Genomic DNA, 15660 nt, shown 5'->3' on the forward strand with positions numbered 1-15660 from the left:
CCTCTGATGTGCGGCGCGGCGGGGAGGGGAGGGGAGGGGGCTCCGGGCGCGCACACGCGCGGCGGGGGCGGGGGCGGGGGCGCGGGCGCGGCCCCGGCGCGGAGCGGAGCGGCCGAGGGGGACGGGCGGGAGCTGCCCGAGCACTGCGGGGACAGGTGCAAGGAGAGGCACGAGGCAAGAAGGAGAAAGGGCGTTACCTGAGGGTTAGACCTGCCCAGACACACATGAAAGACAAAACCCGAAGATCTGACAGCTTTACTCCCTGTTTCTAAAACGCTAATAAAATGTACATGCATTACGCTTCCCTTTTATCGCTTCAACTACAAGGAGGGGAATTTCTAAAGAAATTGGCATAGTCGGGGAGGTGCTTTCCCCTCTGCAAATTCTCCCTCGCATTTATCATTGATGTGACACTAAACTGATCTATCGTATTTGGGTATTGACAGGAGGTGTTAAAAACGTAAATGGGCAGCCCCATAGTTTGGGATAAATATTTTCAAATCTTTTGCAGAGAAGAAGAAAGAAAGATTGTGGCTCATCTAATCCATCTTCTTTGGGGTTTTTTATTGAGCCCGTAGCCAAGGTCAGTGAGCATCATAAATTAGCAATATTATGTACTGAACAATCCCTGTTGTAGTTCTGCGATATTTTGAATCGGTTTGGGACTTTGTTGTTCTGTTCCAGAGGAGCATATGCATTTTTTTCATCCCCAGAGTAGAATGGTTCACACAGGAAAATATATTTTGTTGGGAAACATATTCACCAATGGTAAAACAACGCTGAATTAAATCTAAGAGTTTGACTTTTGCCATCTTTCCTGACTTTTCTGTAAAGTGTAATGAATTTTAGAGCTTAAATGACATGAGCTATCTCAGCATCTAAGATATGCAGTTCTTTGCCAATGTTAAAACATGGTATTAGAGTATAAAATGTAAAGATCTTTCATAAGTAATTCTTTCAAAAGTTCAAGAGAATCACTTGGTGGTTTAAGGTTTCATTTAAACAAAAAAGTTGCAGAGAATCATGAGAGATTAGTTCTCCCGTCTTGCTCCATGGTCTTTTCAGTCACAGTCTAAATCTGAGAGATCAAATGGATTTGACTGCTTACCTTTATTTGCTGTGGAGAGTATAGGGCTAATTAATTGGCAGGTGCTTTAAAGCAGGTAATGTGACACCTTTTCATCATTGCAGTCCTAAGTACTGCCCCTGTGTGCACCTGAATTATAAAAAGGCTGCTTTAAAGCAAGTGATTTACTGTGGAGGGATTTAAAACTGAAAAAATTAATGCTAAATACAATGATCAGATAAATCACCTCAGAGGAGAGCACAGGCAGACCTGTTCTGAAGGCAGTTACAGATAGATGTTATATTATTTTACCTTTCAGATAACAGGAGCCTGTCATGTGGTGGGACCCAAAAATCTACCATAATCGAGATTTCAAAGCACATCTGTGTAAACATTATCACATCAGTGTAAAACATCAACCAATGAGCTTTCTCTTTGAAGCAAATCTACTTAATTGTAGTGCTAAATCAAAGAAATAGATCAAAGTTGAATAATCTATATAGCACCTATTTCTCAAATAGCCTGTTCACTGACTACTCAAATACACCAAAAATGTTTGAAACAAACATCAAGTGTTTTTATTGAGATGACTGACAGGTCAAGATCAAACTGCTCATCACAGCTGTTGAGTTGCAGGACATGCAGCAGGAGGGTACAGTTAAATGGAGGAGGTACCTTGTTCCAAGCCCAAAGATGCTCCCACACAGATGCTGTTCCTGGGTCCAAGCAGTACCCTTGACTCCTACAAACAGCAGAGGGGTCTACGGTTCAGATAACATTCACTGCCTCCAGTGGAGAAGGGCTGGGGTTATTTTGAACAAAAAAAAGTCTTCAGCAATCACACACTGAAAGACCCTTATGGCTAAATCTTTCCTGTTATATAATGGAAACATTTAAAGTAGAGCGGAATACATAACACTGATCTTTTCTGAGTGGAGTCTTTAATGTCTGGGAACTAAACCGGTTATGCTGTTTTATAAAGTACCAGAAAAGAAACAAAAAGATAAGATTTTGTGTGTGTGTGTTTGCACTAGCCATGTGACAGGAAAAGATAACGCTAAAGATTTTTTTTTGCACCTTCTGAAACTATACCATGGGAAGTTAAATAATTTTGAAGAGTTTTTTTACAAGAGTACATAATTCAGCTTAAAGTATACAGTACAATCTAATCAACTCTACGAATACTTCCTAGAGACGGCACTCTCAGTGTCATTGAACAAATATATATGTGGTCAAGGATTTATTTCCATACAAGTAGTTGGGACTTCTAGAGACAATACAATTACTGTATATTGCCTAAGAATAGCATGTTGTCATAAGCAAAACCTAGTGGCTACCGAAGGAGTGGAGAATTAATGACTGAAATTTTTCATAGATAGTCTACACATAAATGAAGAGACAGATTGATCTGCATATCTAAAAAACTCGTGTAAGATATTAAACTTTAGGTCCTACAATTTATTGCACCTTTGTTAATTTTAGAACTCCCTCACAACCGTTCTGTGCCAGCCATGAATTTTTATGATATAATAAAATATTGGAAAGGGAGGGTTCATGAATACATAAGAAACAAACGTTTGGTGGAACAAAAACCATGGAGTAGCACCAAGGGGATATGTCCAGCTGGAGATACCTATGTATCATGGCCAGTCTCAGGTTCTTCCCAGATTTGGACACAAAAATATGGTTCTCTGCTTTCAGGAAGGTGACCAGAATATGCACAAGTTACAATGAGTGGGAAAAAGGTGTATTTTTGTGCAGAATTCACTGTGAAGAACAGAACCTTTCCAAGGCTCCATGTACAAATTAGGGCATAATCTGATGACCTTTAAAATGCAATACCTGCAGATTTTAAAAACATTGAAAGCTTTCTCTTCTGAACAGATACAATAGCAGGTATGTATACTTATATGTATATTTCTATTTAACTATTTAAGAAACGCAGATGAGGAAAAAGCAACAAGGATTTTGTTTTTCCTGTGGGAAGGAAGTTCTTCCACCTTCATTCTTTGTTTTATTTCTTTAATTGAAGAAAAAAATTCATAGAGCTTTTTAAGATTCATGATCTCACTGTCCATGCTTTTGTTGACACACATGAATAACCCCTACATATGCAGAATGGAACAGAGAAACTATTGCAGTGAGCACATATTTTCATGGCTACACTCAGTGAGAATACACTGTTTCCATATATCAATATTCAAATGCCTCATTTGACAGCTTTTTTATTAATCCTGTAAGCGAATCATTGGATTAAAACAACATTAATTTATTTAAATGACATGCTTTCTGAATCTCTGCATACAAGATGTTCAGACAGTGTATGTTTTTAGACTTGCTGCACAAATAAATTTTCGTCTTGCTCCTAAGCAAACACTTCACCAGGGGAGTTCTGCCTAAAATTACCTGGGTGTAAGTAGCTGCAGATGTGAATTGAATATTTGAAGTGAAAGAAATTTTAGCCTAAAGGTGTTATTGAAAAGTCAGTAAAACGTGGCTAATTAATTTCAGGGAAATAGTGTGAACAGGGAGATAACTCATGATTCATGACTACAGTTTAGGTGACTGATGAGCTCTTGACAGGTTTACTTTGGGACACCACACTGACCAAAAGTGGTTTCTTTTCCAGTCAAACCAAAAAGGTAGACTATTTGAAAAAGCTAATTGTATTGGTGAATGAGGTCTCCTAATGAGGCAGCTAGAACTGATAAGATCCAAGAGCCACATTCTACAAAATTTTCCAGACTGGATGCTTAGTCATGTACTTGCAAGAAAAGTACTTGTGTTCCAGTCATGCTAAGCATCAGAAATTATTATTGCCTTGACTCATAAATGCTGGTCTCCATATTGGCCTTTAGTCATTGAGTACAGAGATGTAACTCAGACTTGCAGACAAGGATTTTGCTTGGGAGTCATACATATAAAGTATAAAATAAAGCAGCAGATTATTTTTAAAAACACTCAAAAAATAGTTTTTGACAGTTGGGAATAATGAGGTCAAGGGAATTACTTGATGAATGAATTGGCTTGCAGTATTCTAAAATTTTGAAAGAAACGCAGTAAATCCATCATTCAACCCAGATGCTTGCCTTTCCAGCCATAGCTGTGAGGTAACTTAACCTTGGCCATGTTTACAGTTGCATGATCTGACTGACTGTCAGTTGACAAAGATGCCCACACTTACTCCTTGACACCTATCATAACCACTGAATGTGACTGAAAATGCATGAGCGTGTCTTAAAGGGTATCAAGATATCATTTTTGTATTTTCCAAAATCTTGTTCATAATAATACAAAAAGTCATTTGAGATTTGGGGGGACAGGTGGGGAGAGAAAGGGTAAGTGGCTGAAACTTCGGTAAAATGTACTTATGTAAAGAAGAAAAAGATTAAGACTGTGCCATTGCAAATAAAAAAAAATGCCGTAAGGTGTGTTGTATCTTGAAATATTTGTGTGCAGTTTATAAAGTTTCAAGTTAATGTAGGTTGTGATGCAGGTTGTACCATGGAAGAATGCCCTCACATGAAACGCCTGACAAGATTTATTGCCCATCAATACCAAGCAGGCAGGGACAAAGGACCACGCTCAACTTTCACAACTGGTCTTCAACGAGCCCCTGGTTATGCTAAGGAAGTTACCTGTCGCCAAGAGTATTTATCAGAGGAGAGGCTGTTGGCATGGCAAGGACACTCGGGCACGGTGCGCACACTGGCCCGGGAGCAAGGCCGTGAGTAACGACGCGGAGCACGGTGCGGAGCACGATGCGGAGCACACGCGGCCCCGGTGCGCGGGCAGAAGGCAGCGAGGGGCACGCCCGGCTCTGCCGCGCTCACGGCAGCTCCCGCATCACCCTGCCGGCCCTTGGGCTCACACTGCGCGGCCCAGCTCCGCGCCGGGTCCCCGCGTTGGGTCTGGCGCCTCGCATCTCCGCCGGCCCGGCCGCGCCCCGCCTGTGGCGCGGCCCGTCCCGCCGCCCGCCCCGGGAGCAGCGCCCGCGGGCGGCCCGGCGGCGGCGCGGGGCGGGGACTGCGGGGCCCGCTCGGTTCCCCACCCCTTCCCCGCTTCTCGCGAGGCTTGTGCCGGCACCGGGGGCTCGGTGCGCCGGGCGCTGGGGCGGAGCGGGGCCATGGCCGCCCTGCGCTCCCTGCTGCGCTGGCGCCGCCGCCTGGGGCCCGCGCCCGGCGCTCCGCCGGCCCGGCGGCTCTGGGGCGGCGGGGCCGGGGCGGCCGGGCCGCGGCGGTGGCGGCGGGAGCTGGGCTGGGCGGCGGCGGGGGCGGCTCTCGCCGGGCTCGCGGGGTACCGGCTGTCCGAGCGGCGGCGGGAGCCCTCCCGGGAGCCGGCGGCCGCCGAGCCGGGCGGGGCCCGGGCGCTGCTCCCCATCCCCGTGGCGGCCGCTGCCAAGGAGACGGCGACGGTAGGTGTGTGCGCGCCCCTTCCTTCGCGGGAGCCGCTCACCGGCAGGGCGCTGCCCGGGCCGTGGCGCAGAGGTGACCCTGCGTGCGGCCAGCCCGGGCCGGGAGGCGAGGCCGGGCCCCTGCAGGGGCCGTCAGCCATGGGAGAGCGGGCCCGGCTGTCACCGCTGCGCGAGCCCTGCGTCTCGCCTCCGGCGCTGTCCTGGCCGAGTCTTTCTTTAATGGAAAACGCTGGTTTGCAAATGGAACAGCTCCTGGCAGCGCAAACCCCGAGTTTCGATTTGTGCTTGGGACAGTTACGTTTCTAATACAAAATTTCCTGTAGAGTGAAAGGTTTACTCTGGACTTTCTAAGAAGTGACAGCATTGTGACAAATAACGGTTCAGTTCGACCAGTTCAGCGAAAAGAGCGATTGAGTAACCAGGGCTAACAAGGAACAGTTGATGTTCACCTGGAAAATGAAGTTTCCTGTGATAAGGATGAACTCCTGCATCGCAGCCTATGTAATTAATATATGGTAATCATAGGGTTGGGGGTTTTTTCATTTGAAATGTCAAGGGCTGTGATGAGGCAGTTTGTCAGAATGGCATCTGCTAAGACTGGAAGTCAGTGGTGCAAATGGCCTGCTTTCTCTATGCCGAGTTTATTTTATACTGTCTTTGAGAACAGGATCTACATTTCTACAGGAGGCCTTGTGCCTGGGTATGAATGTTGTTCACCCTTTAGCCCTGCATTGTTAGCTCAAAGACAGATTCTGTTGGGGGCATCCTTTATGAAGGGAAGTTGAATCTGATTTTTTGGTTATTCGTGGTGTTGTGTCTGGAGTGTGTTACTGTGGCACAGAGGGCTGAAGACAAACTGTTTCAGTTTTTCATAGTTTTGATTTGACGGAACTTTACATTGTTTTACTTAGCCAGTCTTAATGGTCAGTTTTCTTTAAAAGGAAGTATTGCTGCTGTACCTTTGAAAGTCAGTGAATTTGCTGGGATGTATGGTTATGAATTTTCACACACATCACTATAAAAGCATTGAGGTTGAAAATTAAGAACTAAGTTTATATTTTAATTAATGTAAAACTAAAAAATAATTGGAAAATGTAATACCTATATATACCTAATTTTTTAGAAAAATAGGTATACATAGATATAGGCAGTAACTACCTTGAAGCACCTTGCTCCTGTATGGCATAAGGCTCTTAATTAATTTGGTTTTCTATTTGCATAGAAGAAAATTTGAATGACTAACTTGAAATATGTCCAGTCAAATTGTGTGGACTAAATCCGGACTGATATCTGAGAATATTAGTTTTATGTTGCTGGCTTTTATTTTTGAATTATTAGTCTAATTGATTTCCAATTGCATGCCTAGGTACTCAGGGTTCCTGAAAAAATATCATTTCAATTAAAGCCTCCTAAAAATGAGGATCAAAGAGCTGTGAAATTTTTGGTCTGAGGTCATGGGTTCCTGTGCTTTTTCTATTATTGACTCTTGTTCCACAGAATGGCTTGTGTGGAAAGACCATAGTTTGAAATTGAATCTAGACAGGGAACTACCATGAGTAGTTTGACCATGAGCTCTATCTGTTATCCATTTATAATTGCCCTCTAGACCTGTGATGAGCACCAACTCTTTCAATACAGATTTCTGAAACATCTTCAGAGATGGAAAAATGGATGCAAGTGTTCAAATTGTGTTGAATGGTCTTCATGGTATTCCGCAGTGGTATTGTATTGTAACATCCTTTGTTAGAAGGCTGAATTAGTGTTGCCTGAGGGGCAGTAACATTTTAATTCCTGAGTTTGAGTGCTGAGCTTTCAACTTTAATAGTGTGTAAGAGTTAAAAGGTCTGATAACTTTGAAAGTAGAAAATTCTGTCATGACAAGTTATACAGGTGTCAGTCTTACTAGGATTAAGGTTGGAGCTCTTGGATGTACTGTCAAGTGTGTTTGGAGCAATCATTGGAGAATGATAACCTGCAGCTTCTGTATAGATGAGTTTGATGGGGCTGTGATGCGTGTTTTGCTAGGATATTTTTACAGTTTTGTCAGCTACTGACCAACAAAGAATGACGAGGCTCAAGTGTCTTGGAATCCTTTCCAGCTACTTTTGGTTGTTTCCTTATTTCTGATGCATAAGGTCTGGCACTGCTTTCTGGAGTTTTCTAGTTTTTAAAATTTCCCTAGTTCCCAATTTCATTTCCAGTCTCAGGCTGTTTTTCATTCCACCAAAGCAAATCATGCAGTGGCTTTTCTTTTTCCTCCCTCAATCCAAGCCACACTCTTCTACTTCATTCTAGTATTTTCATTTACATGTTTCTTCTTTAATCATTCCTCTAGGAGCATGCTGTTCCCAAATGCTGTTTACTTAGATGACTGGAAGTAGAAATGGTGTCTCTGCTGCCAGTGTCTTGGTATGGAGATCTTCAGCAGCTGGTCAAAGCAATTACTCCAAATGTTTCTTGCATCACCCCTGGGGGACAGAATAACCACAAAAAGAGACCCCGGTACTGACAGTAAAGGGACTAGCCCTTGCAAAACCTGGAATTCTTTCCTTTAAGACAGCTGTAATATATGGATTTGTATAAACTCTCTTGACAGAGAGTCTTAACATTTTTGTAAATGTTCTGGGGAGGAAATCTATGTCCTGCCATAGATTTCCTGTTAATTTTTTTTTTTAAATCCATTCTGAAGCATTAATTGACGATGGATAATTTCATTTGTAAAGGTTACCAGAGTTACAAACTGAAGTCAGTGTCACAGTGTAGAGTGTTTAGATGCCCAGGGCAGTTACAGCTGTCTCCCCTGTAGCGTTGTGGTTAACCTTGGCCAGCAGGCACCACATGGTGCCACACAGCCACTCCCTCATCTTGTAGCAGTGGGATGGGAAAGAGACTGGAGGTGTAAAAGTGAGTAAACTTGTGTGTTGAGATAGAGACAGGTTAACAAGAAGAGTAAAGACCACAGAAGGAAAGGAAAATAAGCCATGCAAATAAAGCCAAACAAGGAGTTTATTCACTGCTTCCCGTGGGCAGGCAGGTGTTCAGCCATCCCCATTACAGGTAATGGAGACCTGGGAAGACAAATGCACTGAATGTGTGTGTCCATTTCCTGTGTCTTCCCAAAGCTTTTATTAGCAAGCACAAGTATTGTATGGTGTGAAATCTCCCTTTGGTAAGTAGGGGTCCCCTGTCCCGTCTGTGTCCCCTCCCAGCTTCTTGTGCACCTGCAGACAGCTCAGTGGTGGGACAATGTGAGAAGGAGGATGAGCCATGACACTGTGCCAGCACTGCTCAGCAACAGCTGAAACATCTCTGTGTTATCCACACTTTTGGTCACAAATCCAGAACATAGCACCCTACCAGCTGATGCAAAGGAAATTAACTGTCGCAGTCAAAATCAGTACAATGCCTGGTATTGAACTCCCATATGTCTTTTTTACTTCCTCAGAGGAATTTTTCTAAAAGTTTAATGAGTGAAGTGGCCTTCTTGTTTCATCCAGGCAGCTCCAGTGGACAGCAGAATAGTTTTCTGATACTCCCAAACACTAAAAAACAGGAGTTAACTTAATTTACATATTGACTCTCAAAGAACAACTGTCTTTTCTGCCAGGTCACCTGCTTCCACATGTTGTTCATATGGCCTGTGAAAGTATTTTGAGAGTTATGCTAGTCCCAGTTAATATCCCTACAGCTGACTTTTCAGATTCTGTCACTGAGTTGAAATAATGCTTGGCAGTAGTGACAGAATATTTAAGTGTATAAAGGTATAATATATCTTGATAGTTGGTTGCTTTGTCTTACTACTTTGTCTTCTAGGATTTATGAGCCAGGAAATTTTAAAAGGAGTTTTGGATTCCAGGACTAATAGTAATGATTACACTGATGTTGATGGGACACCTTTTTAACCAGTTCAGAAATGAATCATATCATTTGAGACTAACTGGGAAAAAAAGTGTATGTGACACTGTGAGAATTGTAGAGAAGCAATGTCAAAAGTGTCAGAATGGTCTGCCTATCTGTCTCCGTGTTCTGTAAAGTTGTTGAAGTGTGAAACCTGCTGAGCAACAGAGTTGTGAGTTTATGTACAGATAAGTAAGAAAATGCTGTTTGCCAAAAGTCAGGTAAGCTCTGAATGTGTCACCAACGTGGGGTCTGTGGTGTGACAGACTATTTGATCAGACAAAGACTGTGGGATCAGTGTAGAAGTATGCTTGCTTGACCAAGCATAACACTTGAGGTGTTCTGGTGGAAAGTAAGGTTTGTTGCAGAAGCAGCATGAAGCTAAGCTCCCTACAGGATTAATTTCCCAGATGCTTTCTGAGAATAACTCTGGACCCAAGGGCTTTATATATGATTACTTGGAGTGAAGTCTTGGACACTATAATAAACTGGCAGTTTTAATTCCAGGGGTGTTGCCGCAGAACATTTCAGAACCAAAGTAAAATTCTGCACTCAGAGCTCCTAGTTTTGTGTCTGAAGGTTTTGGTGAAGACTGGGAGAGCTCTGCTAGCAGACAGCTCCTTTAAAGTTTAGGAGATGGTTATGCAGAGCAAGAATCTGTTTGGAAGAACGGTTGTTTTGACAGAGTTCCTCAGAGGAGTTAATATTTGTCTTCCAGTTCCTTACTTCCAGAAGTTCAGGGTCATTAGCAAAACTTGCTAAAATTGTCTTGGAAATAGCAATGATGCATTTTTGTCCTCCTGAGCGCCTTCTATGGAATCATGTTGTCATTATGTGAAGGTAGGGAACTCCAGGCCTCTCTCTAGTTTTTGGGGATATGGTCTGTGAATCACTTCCTTCAGAGATGATTTAGGAATCTAAAGAAGGGCAAGGAGAGATGGACACAGGCTGTGTACTTCACATTTCTTGAAGGCACATTAATTTCCAGGAGAAGAAAGCTTTATAGCTTGGGTGTTTCCAAAGGGGTTTTCCCTAGTATCTCAGCAGTACTGTCAAACTCCCACTTTGTGAAAATAATCAAAGGGTCAAGTGTTTTCGTAGCAGCACATTTCTGAGTGCATTACATCATGTATTTCCATCTCTGTGAAATGAAGAACAAAACTTTACCTCCAAAAAGTAAGGGAAGCTCCCCTAGGGAGGAGGCTCTCCTGCCTACTCAGAGGATGCTGTTCCAAAAGATGCATAAGGATCACTTTTCCAAAAGCCACTTGCAGCAAATGCTATTTCATAAGTATTGCGCATTTCATGCCATAGGGCAGTTGCCAAATGCATGAAGATGGTTTGCTCTTTGGCTGATCCCATCTGAAGTTCCTGATCAGCATAATCTTGAGAAGGATACTGCTTGCCAGCTGTGGTGAGAGCCATGCTGAAGGACAAGGAAGGTTTTACCTTTTACTTCATTTCTGATGTTAAAAATGGATGGCTCATGTTTGGGATGGACAGATCCAGCTACTAGTGTGTTTTGGTGTTGCATGCAGTGAAACATATGAACATATGGGGCTGGATGTACATGCTGACTATGGGTCCCCTGTGAAACTAATGCACAAGGACTGCTATATCAGTTACACTGTTCCCCCAAGGATTTCCTGTGCCAGAGTTATATCTGAACGTGGCCCTTTTTACAGCATTTTAAACACATTCCAGCTTCCTATGCTTGTAAATAATATAATAAATTCCTTATCTGAATGAAGCAGGATCAACTAACAGAATTGTTGGCTGTACTACATCTAAGTAGTCTGCTAGAAATACAACTTCAGTAAGCATCAAAACAATTTTGTCTACTTTGGGATTTTCCCACACTGTTAACCTTTTGGCCACCCAGCATGAAAACAGAATTGTGCTACTTTTATCTACATGGGAGCATATTAAATAAGCCTGAAGTCAAATATAAACGAAGGAAGTTAGAAACAGCATTGCTTTGAAAACCTTTTTATTTTAATAATTTGCACAGATTCTCATTGATGGAAGACAGATTACTTTGCAAACAAAAAATTCAAAGAAATCACTTGAAATAGATTAAACTACTGTAGCAAACATATTTTTGACTGTAAGCAAAATATATCTTTAGTAGTAAACGTTGGCTTCTTCAGCTAAAATAGACTCTCCTTTATCTCAGTTGGACAAAGCAAGAGAACACTGATTTGACTTGGAATAAAGTTGTGAGATTTTATGTGATCCTCTTGGAGCTTTTTGCCTCACATGCACACACAGAATATATATTTTTAACTATTTGTTCTATAAAACATTTTTCATTTTTTGTGGATATTCTCAGAATCTGGTAATTAGAGGATTATTCTGGGTTTCAGCAATGGATTCTTGCAGATTACTTCTTTAATTTCCAAAAATCGTGTATCTGGCATTTAAGCTTACCTCTATGAAAAAACTAGATCTTTTGTCACAGAATAAAACTTACTGATTACTGACCTAACGTTACACAAGACTCACACTTGATGAAGAACATTTCTTTTGTGTTTTTTAATAAAAAAGAATAATGAGGTACTGCTTTATCTTCTGCACTTTACTCCCAGTGAATTTGGCCCATATTACTGCCATTTTTTGATATTTCAGATCATTCAGTGTCATAAGTACTACAAAGTTTTAGCTATTTCAATGTCACAATGTGCCCTGTGTTAGGCCTTGCACTGTGTTATGACAATGTAGATTTATTGCATGGCTTTCACTGGAAGGCCGTACCAGTTGATTCATGTTTTACCAAATTCTGAAAGGAAATGTTCCCAAGGTAAGACAGCTGGTGAATGAACATGGATATGGGACCAGAAATAGATTAGCCTGTGCTTCAAGGAACTTCAGGGAATGCATGGAGACCTTTGGTGAGAACACCGGATTTTCAGGGCATTTTGACTTGTCTCTACTGATAGACACAGCACATGAAAGGTGAACTCAAAATGAGAACCCAAAATGGGTTTTGAGCCCTGAATTTGCTTGATAAAAAGTCTAGATTTTCTTCACTCAATTTTTGCTGCGAAGTGTCACTGAGGAGATTCTGTAGGGAATGCTTTCAAAGTTGATTGACTTAAAAGTGCCAGAAACTCTCTCTAAAGGACTACTGCTTTGTGACACACGTGGTGATATTATTATAAATAGAGCTTTAGGTGGCCCTCTTTAAATGCAATACTTGCAGAAAATAGTTTTTAGTAATTATATTAAGTCATTGAAACATGTTAGTGAGAAATCATTATCATCATATTTTCATTTTCATAATAAATTTGAGACTTTTGAGGCCTTTCACAGATATTTTAGGCTATTTGTAATATGTTTGTAGCACAGATTGGCAACGACAGCTCACCCAATTGAAGAATGATGCTTTCCCTTCAGAGAAGTATCCTTCCTAATTACTACTTGGTCTTCAATTTAATTTTTACTTTCTTTGTTTCAATAAAAAATGTTTCCCTCTGTTTCCTTTGTCCAAGTGTGGTTTGTATATAATTGTTGAATCTTTTAAATCAATTTTTAAAAGGACGTTGAAATATCCTCCATGGGAGAATTAGGAGTGTGTATATGCAATTCTGTGTTAGGGATCAGCAGGAATAAAGGCCAAGATAATTTTTTCTCTTCAGCTGATTTAAACACTCAGAACAGGTGCTGTGTTCTCTCTACAGTCCTCCTGCAAGAGTATGGCACAGGAAGATGGGCTGAAATGTGGAGTAACAAGTTACAAAAGTTTGAGGAAGGAAGTACAGAAAGATGATAACCATAATTTGTTTCTTTCCAATGGTTAAAACGTAAATTTTTTGAGAAAAGCGAAAAGATGATATATCGTTCATGAGATCTTATAGGCTTCAGTCTTGCCTCTTTTTGTTGACTTGTTGAGCTGTGAAGTTGAAAGGATGGAAAGTTTGTCTACCAGCTAGATTCTTGGTTTTAGCTGTGGAATTTCTCCCCCTATATTTCTACTAAAGCAGGTCAGTGTACACGTGCAGGTAAACCAGAGATAAGCAACTATGCCTATAATTAAGGTAAAACTGCTATTAGAATATTTGTGACTTTCTGTGTGATGGAAATGGGGCTGTCTGTTTTGTAAAAGACAGAGTATTGTAACATGATACAAGATCATAGTAGTTAGTAGGCATGATTGCCAAGAGGATTAGTAAACATGTAGCATAAAAAAATCTGCCTTCATTTGTTTGTCAGAGAGATGTGCTTTCATGAAAGTTTTTGAAAAGACTTGCTAGGCACAGAGAGATTTAGTCTGGATAAGCTTGTGAAACTTCAAATAGAAATTGAAACTTAGTGAATCTTGTTCACTCCTTCACCAACAGTACCTTCCCTGAGGTATTCAACACCTGCTTTCTGTGTCTTGTTCAAAGAATGGTTTGGAAGGGACCTTAAAGATCAGCTAGTTCCCAACTCCTCTACCATGGACAGGGACAGTTTCCACTTGACCAGGTTGCTCACAGCCCTGTCCAGCCTGGCCTGGAACACTTCCAGGGCATCCACAGCTTCTCTGAGCAACCTGTGCTGTCTGACCACCATTCTTTTTTTCTCAGTACAGAATATCTGGCTAGGATCTAATCTTATTCAACCCTCTTTCAGTTTAAAGCCATTCTCCCTTGTCCCATCTCTACCTGTCCATGTAAAAACCCTGTAGGTCCTGGTAGGATGCTCTAAGGTCTCCCTGGCTTCTTTGAGGCTGAACAATTCCAACTCTCTCAGCCTGTCCTCACTGGAGATGTGCCCGTTGTATCCATTGCTACAGTAAGATTGCCCAAGATGGACATAAATGTGAAATAATGAAATAAATCAATCAAGAGCAATTGGTAGTGTCACTAAGATTTTCATACTTGGCTCACTGCGTTAACATTTGCAAATGTTGAGGAAAACAGAAGATGCTTCATTGTTATGTGTTGAGATCAATTTCTTAAATGAATGCCTGAAGAAGTGTAAATTGAGATAATACTTTAGAATGTCCTGTTTTTTAATTAGAATATTTGTTACTTCTCAGTAATTACAGCTTTTACAAGAGAAAATGTTGTGTATGATACATAAATTATTAAGTGTAATAGAAGCAATAAAGCTCTGAAAAGAAATTTGGATTAAAAATAATATTATTTCCAAAGAAAGTTTTATTTGTCAGTTTGCTGATTGTGTGCCTGGAGTCTTCTGTAGCCAAACTTTGCTTTTATTTGGGCATTTAGTGTATGGACCAGTGATCCAATACGTATTAAGCTTTGATTACGTTTATTTGTATTCCTGTTGGATCAATAGCTGAAATAAGTTGTTTTAATTCTTTCAGATAAAACCACCAAGTTCAAAATAAAGTTTAAGCCCACCGTTTTCCCTCACTTGATGTAGGTGGAGCTTGCTGCTGGAACAGGTGGTATTTTCTTTTTCCATAATCTGCAAGCTCCTGTGGCCTAGGCTTTGAAACAAATAACTGTTTTCATGGGTAGACCCAGGCATCTATCTGACTTAAAAATAACACCACCAATAGAAAAGTTCTCAGTCAGAGCAGTTCCCTTATCCAGTTTGACACCTGGAAAAGTGAGCACAAAGCACCAGAGCGAGGTCATGCAGGTATTGGCCTTTAGGGCAGTACTCCTATTTGTGGGAGCAGGCAATATTCATATCAGGTTACCATGATTTTGAGCCAGAGCATGAAATACTGGCATTGCTATATAGTCAGAGGGAAACTGGATTGAAAAACAAGGCAGAAATTAAGGCTTTGCAGACCTGAGTACTGACATGCATAAATTTTAAGCATGTCTTTAAAATTCCATGTTTGCAGCGTGTTATTTTATACTTGTAGTAGCATAGAGTCCTTAAGATAATATTGAAATATGTGTCTGAGAATTTAGCAAATATTTTTCTGAGCGTCTCAAGCGAAATATTAAGCAGTAGTACCTGAGACAGTGAGAATTTCTTGAGAGCCAAGAATCTCAACATGCTCTCTAAATACTGACAGTGATCAAAACTGAAATGATATTTGAGAGTTACATTATCTGGAGATTTCTGTAATTGTGTATGATTGATTGTGACTTATTACAATTTATTATACATGCAATGTGTGTAATATGGCCTGGAAGCTGTTTCTTTTCTGAAAATTGACTTTGCAGAAATATTGCCTTATTACTCGTGTTTACAACCTGACTGTATTCACAAGCATGTTTCTAATAGTGATAACATACATTTCAAAAAAAAGAGATAGATTATTAAACTTCAAATACAGGGATAATCAGTTGTGTCACTACAAGTTCTATCAAAA

The 15660-nt window shown here is 41.1% G+C and overlaps 1 protein-coding gene across 5 annotated transcripts in view; it reads left to right on the forward strand.

Annotated features, from left to right (window-relative positions):
- Positions 1–5192: 5192 nt before the first annotated feature.
- The window catches only part of MICU3 (mitochondrial calcium uptake family member 3), a 51117-nt gene continuing 40649 nt past the window's right edge, over positions 5193–15660 (forward strand). For all 5 annotated transcript variants that reach the window (XM_058023993.1, XM_058023997.1, XM_058023994.1 and 2 more), the window contains exon 1: positions 5193–5480. In XM_058023993.1, the coding sequence (XP_057879976.1) occupies positions 5193–5480 (288 nt within the window). The remainder of the gene's footprint in view (positions 5481–15660) is intronic.

The sequence above is a fragment of the Melospiza georgiana genome, chromosome 5, assembly GCF_028018845.1.
Source record: "Melospiza georgiana isolate bMelGeo1 chromosome 5, bMelGeo1.pri, whole genome shotgun sequence".
Lineage (NCBI taxonomy): Eukaryota > Metazoa > Chordata > Aves > Passeriformes > Passerellidae > Melospiza > Melospiza georgiana.